The 15,770-nt window shown below is 45.2% G+C and overlaps 1 protein-coding gene across 1 annotated transcript in view; it reads right to left on the bottom strand.

The window, feature by feature from the left end:
- Positions 1-11,457: 11,457 nt before the first annotated feature.
- Positions 11,458-15,770, bottom strand: part of Prkar2a (protein kinase cAMP-dependent type II regulatory subunit alpha) — a 56,846-nt gene continuing 52,533 nt past the window's right edge. Inside the window, exon 11 of the mRNA XM_027414595.2 lies at positions 11,458-14,913. Within this exon, the coding sequence (XP_027270396.1) occupies positions 14,780-14,913 (134 nt within the window). The 3' untranslated portion in view covers positions 11,458-14,779. The remainder of the gene's footprint in view (positions 14,914-15,770) is intronic.

Genomic DNA, 15,770 nt, shown 5'->3' with positions numbered 1-15,770 from the left:
GATCCTTTCCACATACCACATCAGCATCTAAATCACAGTGTAGGCTGACACAGGCCACACCTGGCCCTTTTATCTGGTGAGTAAACATCTCACAATCTCCTGAAGACATCCATGTATTCTTACTGAACAAACGAGTTAACTGGCTGCTCGGAGATGCAAGGAGGTGGAGGAGTCAGGGGATGGCTTCAGGAGTGGTCTGTGACTTGATATAGACATTTGTTATGCTGTTAACTGGGGGGGGGGGTAAGCAATCCATAGAAAAGCTGTTCAAAGTCAACAGAAGACCAGAATGCAAACAAAGTAAGAAATAATGAGGCAACAAGGGCTGGGGTGATAGCTCAGTATAAAAAGTGCTTGCCTTGAAAGCACAAGGGCCTGAGTTCAATTCCCAGAACCCACCTGAAATGCAGGGCATGGTGGCACACCCTTGTAATCCTGGGGCTGGAAGGCAGAGACAGGAAGATTCCTGAGGATCTCCTATTCAGCCTGTCTGTCTTGATTGATGAACTCTAGGCCAATGGAAGGCCCTGTCTAAAACCACAAAATACAAGTGGGGGAATCTAGCGATGGCTCAGCAGCTAAGAATTTCCGGTTCTTACCAAGGATCTGAGGTTTGTCCCCAGCACCCACTTCATGTGGTTCACAACTAACTCCAGCTACAGGGGTCAGACACCCTGGCTGGGTATCTGAACACACTCACATGTACACACAAAAACAAGGCTCCTGGTGAGGGATACTGGAGGTTGACCTCTGGCTTCTACAGGCAGAGGCACACATGTGTACCAATGGACCTGCACATACACAAACACATACATATACATAAATGAATAAGAGATCAGTAAACAATGAATGATAAAATTTTTAAATGCAACAATGATCGACTATCAGCTTTTGCTAAGACATGCAATAATTTGTAAAAGTGCAATAAAGAGCCAGGCAGGAGCTTAGGTGTGGGGTAATGACTTCAGGCCAGGAGTTGGGGACTTTATGAAAACAAAAGATACATAATGGTAGAAAAGCTGCTGAGAGAGTAAAAAGAACAGCTGCTGGCAGGTGTGAGAGGACATGAGAATAGGTAGAACCCAAGGATGTGGGGCAGTGAAGCTGTCCCATAGAATGCTGTCATGATCAACGCCTGCCATTGTGTGTCTGCAGAACACATAGGTTACATGCTGTGGCTGAATGTTTATTTCTCTACACAATTCCTATGTCAAAACCTAATTACCTATGTGATAGTATTTGGAGGTAGGGACTTCGGGGTGGGTAATTAGGTCATGAGAACTCCCACTACTATGCCCTGGATACTTAGCAGCCTAAATAGACACAGGCAAATGAACAACACAGAGAACCATATGCAAATTGTGGATCTTCATTGAAAATATGTTAATAGTGCTTCATTTATTGTATCAAGTATTGACTACGTGTGTGAGTGTGAGTAAGGCTATATGGGAGCTCTGTACTTTTGTTTGTTTGGTTTTTGTTTTCGAAACAGAGTCTCATGTAGCCCAGGCCTCAAACTCACTATGTCTCTGGGGCTGGCCTTGAATTCAATTCAAGCTGACAACAGGCATACACCACTACAGCCATCTTACTGGCTGTATCCTTCCATTTTCTCGGGGCTGGAGACATGGTTTAGCAGCTGAGTGCTTGCTGTGTAGCATAAGGACTGGTGTTCTGACAAGCCTGTAACCCAAGCATGAGGGCAGCAGAGACAGGAGGATCACGGAGGCTTGTTAGCTGCCACTCTAGCTAATTGGTGAGCTATAGCAGCCCAAGACAAGACAATATTTGTTTCACTTACAAAGCAGTCATTTGGGTTGGGTGTGGTGGCACAAGTCTGAAATATCAGCTGAAACCCTGAGCTCTAGGTTCATTGAGAGACCCTGCCTCAAAGGAAGAAGGTAGAGAATGATCCAAGAGAATGTGCACCCCTCTGGCCTTCCTGGGAGAGCACAGACAAGTGTGCCTGCGTTTATACCTCACACACAGTTTATTAGAAGTCTCTAATAGTAGAGGTCATTCAAATAAATAGATAAAAAATAACAGTGGCCAAGCGTGGTGGTGCCCCCTTTAATCTCAGGTCTCAAGAAGTGGAGGCAGGCAGATCTCTGTGAGTATGAATTCAGCCTGGTCTCACAGTCAGGCTACATAGTGAGACCCTGTCTTAAAAAACAACAAACAAACAAACAAGCATACCAAGTCTTGTATTCCAGTATGTGAGGAAATGGATACTGGATAGGGGTGAGATTGTCTACAGGAATTCCGCATACTCACGTTAAAATTCATAAAACCCTTGGGGCTTGAAAGGTATCTCAAGTACTAGGAGGATCTGACACCTCTGACCTCTACAAGCAAACACACACACACACACACACACACACACACACACACACACACACACACGCACACACACACACACACACACACACACGAGGCAGAGGCAGACATATCTCTCTGAATTCAAGGCCAGCCTGGTCTACTTAGTGAGTTTCAGGCCAGCCAGGGCTACCTAAGTAAAATAAATGATTAAATAAGTCATTCATGCCTGGTGTTGGTGGCGCACGCCTTTAATCCCAGCACTTGGGAGGCAGAGGCAGGCAGATCTCTGTGAGTTCAAGACCAGCCTGGTCTACAGAGTGAGTGCCAGGACAGCCTCCAAAGCTACACAGAGAAACCCTGTCTTGAAAAACCAAAAATAATAAGTCATTCATACAATCCTGTGTGAAAAGAATTTCAAGTCTTGAAGCCAGCCTGGACTACTTTGTGAGAATTGACATCAATAAACAGAAACAGAAAAAATCATGCACACGTATTTGGGCCCCACATTGGGCTTCACATTTACAGATATGGAAGAGCAGAAGGTGGCGCAGGCCGGAGGATCAGGAGTTCAAAGTTATCCTCATTGGAGCCTAGCCTGGCCTACATGAGACCCTGCCTCCGGAAAAACAAGATGAAGGAGAAGAGGAAGAGGAGCAAGGGGGAAGAGAGGGAGGAAGAAGAGGAAGAGAAAGAGGAGGAATTAATAAAAGCACCGAGAAACGGAGTACATGGCCAGAGTGTTTATTCTTCTACCATGTAGTAAGAAGAGGCTACTGAAACAGCTGCCATCCACAAGAACATTGCTGGAGATGATGGGAAACCGCCTCATTGTTGTAGTTACTAGGTTGTAACAAATTATATTCTTTATGTGAATGAGACTTTTGTTCACATGTGTGTCTGTGAATCACATGGGTCTGGTGGCTGCACGGTTTAGAGGACAGGATTGAATCCCCTGGAGCTGGAGTTACTTATGGTTGTGAGCTACCACCCAGGTTCTGGGAATTGAACCTGGGTCCTCTGGAAGATCAGCCAGTGTCCTTAGCCAGAGAGCTTGAGCCATCTCTCCAACCTCAGTATTTAATTTTTTTTTCTTGAGACATGGTTTCTCTGTATATCCCTGGCTATCTTGTAACTGACTCTGTATATTAGGCTAGCCTCAAACTCATCAGTATTTAATTAAAAAAATTTTCACCTGTTGATGGTGGCACACGCCTTTAATCCAGCACTCAGGAGCCAGAGGCAGGAGGATCTCTGTATGTTCAAGGCCAGCCTGGTCTACAGAGTGAGTTCCAGGACACAAAGTTCCAAGGCTACACAAAGAAATGGTGTCTTAGTGGCTGGAGAGACGGCTCAGAGGTTAAGAGCACTGACTGCTCTTCCAGAGGTCCTGAGTTCAATTCCCAGCAACCACATGGTGGCTCACAACCATCCATTAAGAGATCTGGTACCCTCTTCTGGTGTGCAGATATTCATGGAAGCAAAATGTTGTAGATATAATAAATAAATGAAAAAAAAAAGAAATGCTGTCTTGAAAAAACAAACAAAAATTGTTTTAAATTGGATTTATTTTGTATATGTGAGGGCATGCATGTGCATATGTGTTGGCATGGTATACATGTGGAGGCCAGAGTACAGCCCAGCAGAGTTGGTTCTCTGCTTCCACCAATCAGGTCCTAGAAATTGTACTCAGATCATTATGCCTGGTGGTCAACATCCCCAATAGCTGAGCCATCTGTCTGGCCCTACTCTTTAAATTTTTTTGAGATAAGTTTAATGTATATTTGTCAGCCTCCAACCCCATATATAGCAAAGAATGAACTTAACCTCCTAGTCCTCCTGTTTCTACCTCTTGAGTGGTGGTATGAAAGTGTGCTCCAGCAACGGGATTTATGGAGTGCTGATGATGAGACCTAGGCATTTGTGCATGCTAAACTGAGCTCAAAGCAGTATTTGCTTTTCTTACAAAGCTACAATTGGAGATGGGTGTGGCTACAAATCTCAGCACTTTGGATACAGAGGCAGGAGAAATGAGTGTGAAGCCAATGTCAATTATATTGGGAATTTGAGGCTGACAAAATATTTGAGACCACCTGTCCAAAAAAACAAAACAAAACAAAACAAAAAAACAAAACAAAAAACAAACACATGGCCTTGGGTGCTGGAGAGATGAGGCAGTGGTTAAGATTATTTACTGCCCTTTCAGCTGACCAGAGTTAATTCCCAGCACCCAAATGGCCGCTCACAACCATCTGTAATGCCAGTTTCAAGGGATGTGGTTCCCTCTTTTGGCCTCCACAGGCACTGCATACGTGTGATACACAGACTTTTGGACAAAACATCCATAGTCATACAATAAAAACAAATATTAAAGTACCATGACACTGGTGTCTTTTTTTTTTTTTTTTTACGAGACAGTATTTCTCTGTGGAGCTTTGAAGACTCCTGGCACTCACTCTGTAGACCAGGCTGGCCTCAAACTCACAGAGATCTACCTACCTCTACCAAGTGCTGGGATCAAAGGTGTGTGCCACCAATGCCTGGCAACTTGGTGTCTTTTAAAAGAAAAAAGAAAAAAAACAAAACCAATGAACTAAAACAACAAAACAAACCAAAAAACAACCAACCCAAATCTGCCATTCCATAAGATCAAGTGGACACAAGGTCTCTCTGCTTCACAGGGACAACTGCAAGGCTGGGGCTGGACTCATCTGAGGGCTCTCTCTTAATTCCAGTATTTGAGGCTGTCTATTATCTTGATATCTAGAAAGCCATTTTGTTCTGTCCTAATAGATTTAAAAATTACTAGTTTTGCAGGGTGATAGTGGCCCACCCTTACCTACTGAGCTGTCTGCCAGTCCCCCTGCCCTGTGTTTTCTATTTTTATGTATTTTTATTTTGTGTGTTTGTTCTTGAGACAGGATCTCACTATGTGCTGGAGTAGGGCTGAGGAAGGTCCAGTCCAGCCGGTCTCTTCCTGGGGCTGAGTGGGATGGTGAGTGTCGAACTCAGAACGGCTCCCCCTCCTAGTTACCAGAGAGAACCACACTGAGTCTGGAGACTTGTTGAAGCAGACTCTCGCTTTATTGTAACTGGCATGTGCTTATATAGGTTTGAGAAAGTGGGTGGGGACCTCAGGATGGGGTGAGGGGTAAGGGTCAATAATATTCTACCCGTTAGCAGTTGCTGGGCAGAGGCAGTTTTGCTGAGACAGGTCGCCAAACTCTAGCCAGGTTCAAAAAATTCCACTAGGGTTTGTGTCCCGGCCTTTTTTAAGCCCAACAACTATGTAGTTATGAGTCCTGGAACTCATTGCGTAGATCAGGTTGGCTTCTAACAGCAGAGATCTGCCTGCCTCTGCCTCCCGAGTATTTACTAAAGGTGTGTACCATCATTCTTGGCTGCCCTGCTTTAAAAAAATTGTGGGTGCTAGAGCTTGAACTCAGGTCCTCACATTTTCTGAACAAGCATTTTACTGACCGCTATCTCTGCAGCCCGTTTTGGTTTTGATTTCATTTTAAGAATAATTCAAGAAATTATTTCACAACTCTAGAAAACAGCAAGATTGCCCCACATCAAAAGAAAAAAATGTCAGTCATGATGTCATCCAAGACTGGAGAATGAGCATAAGGTCCAGCCTGAGCTACACAGTGATACCTTGTCCAAAAAGAAAGAGAGGGGGATGTAGTGGTCCATAACTTTGGTCTCAGCATTCAGGAGCCAGAGGCAGATGGATCTCTAAGTTTGAGACCAGCCTGTTCTACATAATCAGTTCCAGGACAGCCAGAGTTGCATAGTAAAGATCCTGTTTCAACTTAGAGATGGTGGGGGTGGGGGGAAAGAGAGGGAGAAGGCAAGCTAAGTGGGAACAACAGGAGGCTGTGGCTGGATGATTGTGAGTTCAAGGCCAGCCTGGGTAATATGACATTCCATTCAAATAGATACATAGACACAGATGATAGTTATAGGGTTAGGCATAGATATATAGACCAAATGACTTGCCCTAGCTAGTGACCTGTAGAGTGATCAAAGCTGGGACTAGGACCTAGTGTGAAGGCCTGAAAGACCCCAATTCAAGCCTAGCCTGATACCCACCAGCATATATTTAAAAATCTGGCCACACACAGCTCTGGGACAAAGAACACATGAAATGGTCGGTCATGATGACAAGTCTCTGGAAATTGTTATTACTAGTTTCTATCACCTTCAACAACTGTCTGGTTTCTAAAAATTGTTATGGGTTACCCTGCTCCAGAGCACCCAAGTTTTGAAAATAAGTATAAGTCACTCTGTTCTCAGAAAAACCACTAGCTGTCCCATGGCCTTGCAGGTGTAAAAACCAAAATAACATTCCAAACCCCTCGTGGGCAAAATTGTAAGTTCAGCTCCCAACCAATCAGAGAATGACTCATGTATGTTATAGCCAATCAATATGTTGTCACACTCCTGCCTAGTGACCAAAAAGATATAAAAACTACCTGTTTTGGAAACTCAGGGCCGTTCTCTTCCCAGGGAACGACCCCAACACATTGGAATAAAATCCTTTTGCTTTTGCATCGAACTTGTGTCCTTGTGAGTGACTCTGTGGGGTGCATCTCCTGGAGTTGGACTTCACTTTTGGGTCCAACAGGCCCAGAGTGAGAGAGCAGCAGGGTTTATGAGGCCCTCTATGGACTACTGGAGGCTCTTGGCAGAGCAAGGAGGAAGACAGAAAACTCCCAGGATAGAAAGTGTGATACAAAATGAGGAGCACTTAATGTCCAAGACAGCGTCTGCAGCCTGGTGATGTCAGGCAGGCAGTGGTACACCAGGTGCAGAGTTATCAGCATAGTGAGAAAAGCCATCACTGTTCTCAGGGAGGGAGAAAAGAGAGCCCAGAGCACAGCCCTGGGCTAGCGTAGCATTTATGAACCAACTGCCTGAGATGAGAACTGGTCATGAGGTGGAAGTGTCAGCATCTCTTACGAAGCCAGCCTTTGACGCAGTGGCAGGTTGTCAGGGATGGTGGGTTCTGCTGAGCTGGCACAGGCACTGGTTGTTGCTAGAGGACTCTGGGGAGGGAGGGATGAGGTGTGGCAAGAGTGGGAGGCAGTGGAGTGGGAGGCACACGCAAGCACACCTCCAGGCTATTGTCAAGGAGGGAACAGATCATGGGGCAGGAGCTGGGGATGGCTGAGGGGTAAGCTTGTAGCCTGTGGCCTTTTCTCTCTGTAGACGAGATAAGGTCATTGGTGGGGGGTCACTGTAAGGATACACAACATTACACATGGCCTTCAGGCAAGGCAACAACACTTTAAGGACCCTGCAGAAGGGTGGATGGGAGATGACTGAGATAGACCTCCAGAGACTGGTGGGGTCAGATATGGTTTCTTCCTGCCCTTCTCTGGCTATAGCCAGGTGTGTTTGTTGGGGGGTTGTTGGGAAGCACTCTCTTTGCTAGTGTCTGGGCCTGGAAGCAGGTAAAGTTGACTTGGGACCAGACATAAATCAGAATCCCCTTCTCCTGTGCTTCTAAATTTGCTAGCTGTTCCCCTTACTCCCAGTCCCCAGAGCTTCAAATCTGCCCTGGGCCCCTGGTGCCTGAAGCTGAAACCCCATGCTCTCCTGGGGGTTGGAAGTAGGGTTCATGTCTGCTGTGACCCCACCCCTACCCCCAGCCACAGATCACCAGGAAGTCATTCAGGAAGGGAGCTGGCTGCTACAAATCTTTGCTAGGATATTCTCCCAGAACAAAACACAGAAAATTACCCAGAAAAGGATTCCACAGGGCCAGGGTGGAGGCGGTTCCCAGCAAGTCCAGGACATGTACACTCTGTCCCCAGTGCTTCTAGGCAGCACACAGCCCCAGAGGCCAGCTTAAAGACTCCCATTGTACTGGAGAGCTGCCCAGTCAGTGAGCCTTGCTCCCACCCACACTTTCAATGTGCTCTTGCCTCTGCACTGTGAGCCAGGCCTTTGTGGCTTTTTAAATCAATTTTTTAAGTTTCTAATTTTGTATAGGGGTGGGGAGTTGTATGAGCTGGTGACAGCACACACACACACACACACACACACACACACACACACACACACACACACACTCCAGAGTGAAGGAGTGAAATGAAGGTCAGACTTGCAAGAAAAGGCTCTTTTCCTCTGCCATGTGTTTTCTGAGGATCAAATTCAGTTCATTGGGTCTGATGGCTAGTGTCTTTACCCACTGAGCTACCTTTCAGGCCCTGAGCCTGGCCCTCCCTGTAAGGTTTAGTGAGACTAGCTTTATTTGGTTGGTAATTATAAGGCCCACTCTATGCCAGGGAGTGGGGACAAAACATTCTAGTCTTGAACTAACCACAAGAAAGAACACATCAGCCATTGGACCCTAACCCGTATTAGCATTGGATGTTAGTCCCTAGCTGGTATGTGAGGGTCTTTGGACAAAGCCAGGAGCAGAATGGATGGGTGCCTTCTCATAGGTCTGTTGCTTCCACAGAGGGACAACCTAAGGCCCAGGACAAGAATTCCAATCTGTTCTCTGGGTAGCCTCCAGCTAGCAGCTGTCAGCATAATGGAACCATCTTGAGTCCCAAGATGGGGGTGGTGCCCTAAATGCCAAAGTCTGCCTGTGGACAGGTTTTCCCACACCAGCTATGCACTGCCAAGGTTTCAGTCGCCTGAATTGTCCTTCATTTGGGATTTGGGCTGAGGTATGGAGGCTGATGGGGACTTGGAGCTTGGGTGAGGTTTCCTTTCTCACTTGGGATTGGCTGCAGTTGTAGGGTTGGAAGCCAAGAGCCCAAGGCTGCCCAGGGATAGCGTGGCCCCTACCGACTGAAGTGGAAACTGCACTGTCCCAGACTTCCCTGATGGAATCAAGGCCACGAAAAACTGATACATGCAGGAAAAATTGCTTCTTGCCACCTGTCTTAACAGAAGGCAACCTAGGCCAAAAATACATCTCTGGTCAACCCTTTTCATGTTTCAGGTGACATGAAATGAGATGGGAATTTCTGAGGAGTCCATCCTTTCACCAATATAACCTTTTCTTTTGCCTCCTCCGGGAGGCATCTGTAGCCAGAATCATGAGATGAAGGAGAAGGTGTGGGGGGGTGTTGTGTGCTTATGTGTTTACATCCCTTGTTTAAAGAGACAAGACAGAGAGAGAGAGGGAAGGGAGAGAGAGAGGGAGGGGAGAGAGAGAGGGAGGGGAGAGAGAGAGAGAGGGAGGAGAGAGAGAGCGGGAGGGAGGAGAGAGAGAGAGAGGGAGGAGAGAGAGAGAGAGAGAGAGAGAGAGAGAGAGAGAGAGAGAGAGAGAGAGAGAGCCCAAGCTTGCTTCATGGTCCAAGGCAATAGACACTAGAAGCATCATCCTTAAAGTGGAAAGGCCACAGTTGCTGTCCACAGGAATCCAATAGAGTCAAGGAACTCCATCAGCACTAGTAGGAAGATCTACAATCCCTTGGTGGACCACAGTGCTGTTAGCTGGAATCCCAAGGGCTTAAAGTGTTAAGGACATTCACAATTGGTCATCAGTATTTGTCCAGTCAACCAATGAACTGTGTCACATATACTATATGACATTTCAACCCAGATCTTGGCAATTTAGAACTGAATATTCATTATATTTCTAACACTCCTATTTTATTTGCATATTCAAAAATTTTGTTAGAAAACTAAGCAACTCATTAACATTACTAAGGAGATACTCAAATATGATGGGATAAATTCTTAGCTTTTTGGTTCAACAGAGTCTTCATGTGATATGCCCTCTGTAGGGCTGAGACTCCGATGAGAGACTGACATCTGTCTGGAGCTTCTTGAGACATAGACATCACTACCCAAACCACAAAAATAAAGCATTTACATAATATTTTTATTTGAGACTTTCCTATCATGAACCTCAATCACTCACTTCCCAGGACTCCTCCCACATCCCCTTTCTACTCTTGTGACCCCAATGTTCTTTTTCTTTTGAGACAGGGTTTCTCTGTGTAGCCCTGGTTATTTAGAACTAGCTCTATAGACTAGGCTGGCCTCAAACTCAGAGATCCATCTGCCTCTGCCTCTGCCTCCCAAGTATTGGGATTAAGGGCATGCGCCAGCAATTTTTAAAGCCATGAAGCATGACCATTTTTTGCTTTTTGAGTCAGCTGAGTTTCTCAGAACCTAGATAGGTAGTTTATATGTACCTATCATTTGGCCCTTTTGGTCAGGCATCTCTATATCAATGAAGATGACATCCAGTTAACTTCTTTGTTCTCTGGGAAAGACACTGGAAGTACAGTAGGCTGTCACCCTTGCTAGTCTAGGTGTAGTAATACAAAGTAGTGAGATCCTGGCAGACAGGAAATTATTTCTGCTATCACTGGTATCTTCTGGGCAAAGGGTACAATGGGAACCCTTACCCTTATCTACAGCAATATACCACGCTGTGATGGCTCATTTTGTGCCATCACTGGGTTATGGAATATTTGGTCAACCATTATTATGGGTGTTCTCATGAGTATTTCTGTTTGGGATCAGACTGGCATTTTACTTGGTAAACTGAATATATCACTTTGACCTGCCTAATGTGGTTAGGCCTTACCTGACCAGGTTAGTTTGAAGGCCTGAGTGAAACAAAAGGGCTAGGGATGTAGCTCCTTGACAGAGCACTCTCCTAACACAAACAGGGCTCTGGCTTTGCATTTGTAGAGCAGGAGAGAACTTTCCTTCTGCCTTTAACCTGGCACATGCCTTCTGGCCTGCTGCCAGCCTGCACTGTGGCATTAGCCACTCACTGCTCTGGAGCCTGCTGGCCTTTAGACAAGAACCACAGTACTGGCTGGCCTGGTTCTCAGGCCCCTCAACTTAAGGCCAGAACTAAACCACATATTCCTGAGGTTGCAGCTTACTGACTCACCCTTCAGGTCTTCAGATTTGCCTCAATAATCACGTGAACCCATCCCTTATAATACACCTCAGAGTCCCTCTCTCCCTACCCACCCCCTTCCATACTGGTTGCTTCTGTGAGGAAGCTAATTACTACAAATGCCCAGGTCTTCTCCCTAATTTTTAAGGGTCCTATCCATCCCAACAATGTATCTGTCAGGTAAGTGCTAAGATGGCCTGAGACCCTTAAAAGAGAAGACAAATAATATTAACACAAGACTACACCAAAAGTCACACATGATTTGTCAGCCTTTATTAATCAAGAGTGAAGCCGAGCCCTAGAGTTTCCTTTAAAAACAAAAACAAAAAACTCAACCTTGTTTATAGCAAACAATGATTAATTGTCAGTGACTTTTAATTTTATATTCAATACCATAGATCAAGAATTGTTTGCTTTCTAATCATATATACTCAGATTAAAACACAAGTGTAAAACAGGTTAAAGTAAGATTCACCCCAACAATTTAAAAAATAATTCCAATTGAAAGACATTTCAAACACCATGTATAGAACTCAGGACCAAAAGATGACCTTAGAATATTTTACCTTTGAGGTAGCACAATAATGCTTAATTGGATTTTTTTTACTACAATGAATTAAAAACAAAACAACAAAAACCAAGGAATCTAACCCTTGCTCAAGGTGGGCTAAATGGTTTTCTGAAAATCCCCATTTTTTTTTAAGTATAAAGATAGCCCTGCAGTGTGTTAATAGGAAACCCCTTGGGAAGGCTGCTTCCCATAAAATAGACATTAGAATCACAGAGGAACGTCAGCAGTCAAGACAAGAGGAACAAGAGGTAATCGTAGTGAAAAATCAACACAACCCATAACTTGGCGAGATTGGCTTACAAATGTGTATCAAAAACAAAAACTCCAATATCAACTGACTGAGAAAGATAAAAGATGACATTCATGGGTCCTTTTCTTTCTCTGTGCAAAATGCTTTCATCTTTTTAAAACAAAGTCTGTGACATGCCACAAATTGCTGTGTGTCCAGGGCACCAGCAGCACCTATGGGCTCCACTATTACCAGCAGAGAATTTGGGGAATGGGGGTGAATGCAATCTCTCCAGCTGGAGAACTTTTTTTTTTTTTTTTTTTTTTTTTGCCACTTTGCTGCTGAATTTGCTCACTATGCTGCTCAGAGAAAAGCTCAACGCTGGTTTCTGAGCCTCTGTATCAGGGACACAGAATTCTTTATGAAGAATATGAACTCCGGACAAGAACACAAGAGCCTGTCCTGCAGAGAATTCAATCTAGAGAAGAGTGGGTGGGGGAGGCTGGGGTACAGAAAGGAAGGACAATACTGCAGTTGGACCTCAAGGATCTGATGACTACTCTCTATCAGCCAAAGTCAATAGCAAAGCCAGGAAGAGGGGGGGCTCTAATCCTGGAAGAGAGGTGCTAACAGAGGGATCTGGCTCTCCCCCGGTGGGGCTCAGCTGTAGGGGTTGCTGGCGCAGGCACTGAGACCTTGAGAAGTAACACCTGCTCTGTCACCTTTGATTCTCTAAGCTGTAAAGAGAACTGGAACACTGTCAGGCCCTGGCACTGTGGTGACAGCCTTTCATCACTCACACTAGTTCCTTTAATAATGTGTCCCTTCTGCAGACTCAGGGGTCACACTGCAGTGAGGGCTCAGTTACTTGATGACTTCTACTCTAAAAGAACAGCCATTAGTGTGGCAGGAAAGGGGACAGGGGGACTCTGAAGATTAGACTGGGATGTGTGGGCAGGCTGAGAAAGCCCACCCTTAGCAGCCTGCAGGAATAACTCCAGCATAAGATTCACAGCCAGCCACAATCCATGCTGGCATGGAGGCTGGGGTGGGGGTTCAGAGTCCTTCTAAGGTTTGGGAGCTGGAATTTTGGGCTGCTCCTGGAGTCCAGTGCACCTCTTACCTTTGCAAGAACCAGGTATTATTCGGTCAAAGTGCAAGGTCTGATTTATTTAATAAAGCAATACCATAGAAAATGACCTTAGGAAAATTTGGGATCACCACAAAGGTTTTCCAGTGCTAGCTGCCTGCTTTGGAGTAGTAGTTATGACCATACAATTCCCAAAGCTGTAACATAGGCTACTTAGGGCAGTCTGAAGAGTCCTGCTTTATTTCATGGAACACAAGAAAAAGTAATTACTAAAATGGTGGTGACTGATCTAGTCTGGACATCTCTTAACTACAAGTGACCACGGCAAAAGCTGAGAGACAGTTAGAAAGGCCTTCACAGTAAGTTTATAAATGGTAACCTTTCTTTCTGTGGTTATTATAGTGCTGGAGATCAAACCCAAGGCTTTGCACATGCTACATAAGTGCTTTGCCACTGAGCCACACCCACCCCCTTCCCCAATGATACCAAGTTTTGAAAACAGATACTTAGCACAAATGTCTGAGTCAGCTCACAAACCCCATGTGTGTATGGAATATGACCAAAGTGAATTCCTTTAAATAGAGAAATAATTTCCTTAAAAAAAATTAGCTTCTTTGTAAGAGTTTCAAAATGGATGATTCCTAGCCAAGCTAGGCAACAATGTTGGAAGATGAAGGAAAAGGACTCTCTGTGTAGCACAGCCCCTTCAGCCCACAGCCATCAGCCAGTGGACCAACTGCTAACAAGACATGGCCAGGGTTGCTCAGGGAACTAAAGGTCAGATGAAGCGACGACACCTCCAGATCCTGGCTCCTTGTATCAGCACCATGCTCTAACCAGCTGAGCTAACTCCTGGCTCCTTAGAAAATGGCAGCAATTTCTTTATGCAAACTACACCGAGGTTAAACAAAACTTGCTAAGAACAAACAACAAGAACGCTAACCCAGATAATCTTTCCTGGCTCTTTGCTCCTGGCAGGAGTGCTGAGTCCAAGTGTCTTGCTAACGTGAATCTAAGTAATCAATCTGCTCTGTATGGGCCTGCTGGGCCTTCAATAGACCCTTTTCTGAGTGTCACTATGGGCTTGGACACAGCTATGTTGTGCAGCTGCCAGCAAATAGGACAGGACCACTAGAGCACAGACCTCCATTATAACTGCTGCCATCTTGCACTGGGAAAGTGAAGGCAGCAACTGTGAACACACTGTGAACTTTCTCAAAAGACAAACGAGGAGACTGAAGGCTGTACCATCTCCTCCCTTGACAAGGACTGTGGAGGGGTCTACAGTTATTCAACAGGTTTCTGTAGACCTTAGGGTAACTTTCAGAAGCATCATTAGCAGCAAGAGAGGAAAAGATGTTTACACTTTGGACTTTGTATCAGGCACTTAAATTGCTGGAGAGACATGCCATTCTGAACCAAAGATGTGAAAACTGGGTTGAAGTAAATTGTTACATAAGTGGTCTAATGATGGGCTTTCAGAAGCAAAGTGGAGGTGGGGGCGGAGCCTCTGTCCATCTTTCAGTGCTGACTCTCAAGATTTCTAAATGCCCTTAACCACAGCAATGGCAGCGGCGGTGACAACAGCAGGAACGGTTCTGTCGTGTCTGTTTTCTGTGTGTGTTCTGTGGCTGACTGGAAGGTTTTGGTGTCACACTGAGAAGGCTCTGAGAATCATCACATCTACTGCCCAGGGTCCAACAGATCTAAGTTGGAGCCAAACATCTTCACCAGCTGCTCTTCGTAGTGTGTGATATTCCTCTTCATGATGTCCATGCACGGTCCCAGAAGCCTCTCAAATGCTTGAACATCCATAACTGCATTGTTTAAAAAAGAAAAAAAAAAGAGTTCGGGAGAGAAGGGTTTGTTTATGTTAACAGTTGAAGCAATCTCCTGCATGCCACCCTTTCCCTACTCCACTTCCTCATGCTCCAGGAGATGACATTTCAGGACACTGGGGAAGGGATGCTCTGTACGAACGCTGAAGACGGATGTGGGCACAGCAGCACCTGCCTGTCTTGTCCCTCCACAGACCTGGCAACCTGCCCACATCACTGCTGCTTCTGCACAGCTGTGGCGCTGTACACCTGTCTTACTCAGGGTTGCTCACTGCTCAGAACCGACCGCTAGGGTGCTGGGGAAAGCTTAGAGGTACAGCATGTGCTCAGAATGTTCAAGGTTCTAAGTTCAATGCCCAACACCTCCCCCACCAAAAACAGCTTTGCTCTAAGAATTCATTTATACAAGTACCCAGACCTAGATCTGAATGAGTTTGACTGAATAAATCAAGGCTTGCTAACAGAAAACAAAACAAAAAACCTGTACATTAGAAAAAAATTAGTAATGTACAAAGAATTTCCTTTTTCATTTTAAAGTTTTTATTAGCACATATAATATACAATAATGGTTGTTATTAGGGCATCTTCATATGTGTGTGTGTGTGTGTGTGTGTGTGTGTATTTTTTTGTTTTGTTTTGTTTTTCGAGACTGGGTTTCTCTATATAGCTTTGGAGCCTATCCTGGAACTTGCTCTGTAGACCAGGCTGGCCTCGAACTCAGAGATCCACCTGCCTCTGCCTTCCAAGTGCTGGGATTAAAGGCGTGTGCCACCACTGCCTGGCCATGTATGTAATTTTTATCATATTCACTCCACCCCATCTTGTCCCACTCCCAT

The sequence above is a fragment of the Cricetulus griseus genome, chromosome 4 (assembly GCF_003668045.3).
Source record: "Cricetulus griseus strain 17A/GY chromosome 4, alternate assembly CriGri-PICRH-1.0, whole genome shotgun sequence".
Taxonomy (NCBI): Eukaryota; Metazoa; Chordata; class Mammalia; order Rodentia; family Cricetidae; genus Cricetulus; species Cricetulus griseus.
This window is presented reverse-complemented; position numbering and strand designations above follow the sequence as displayed.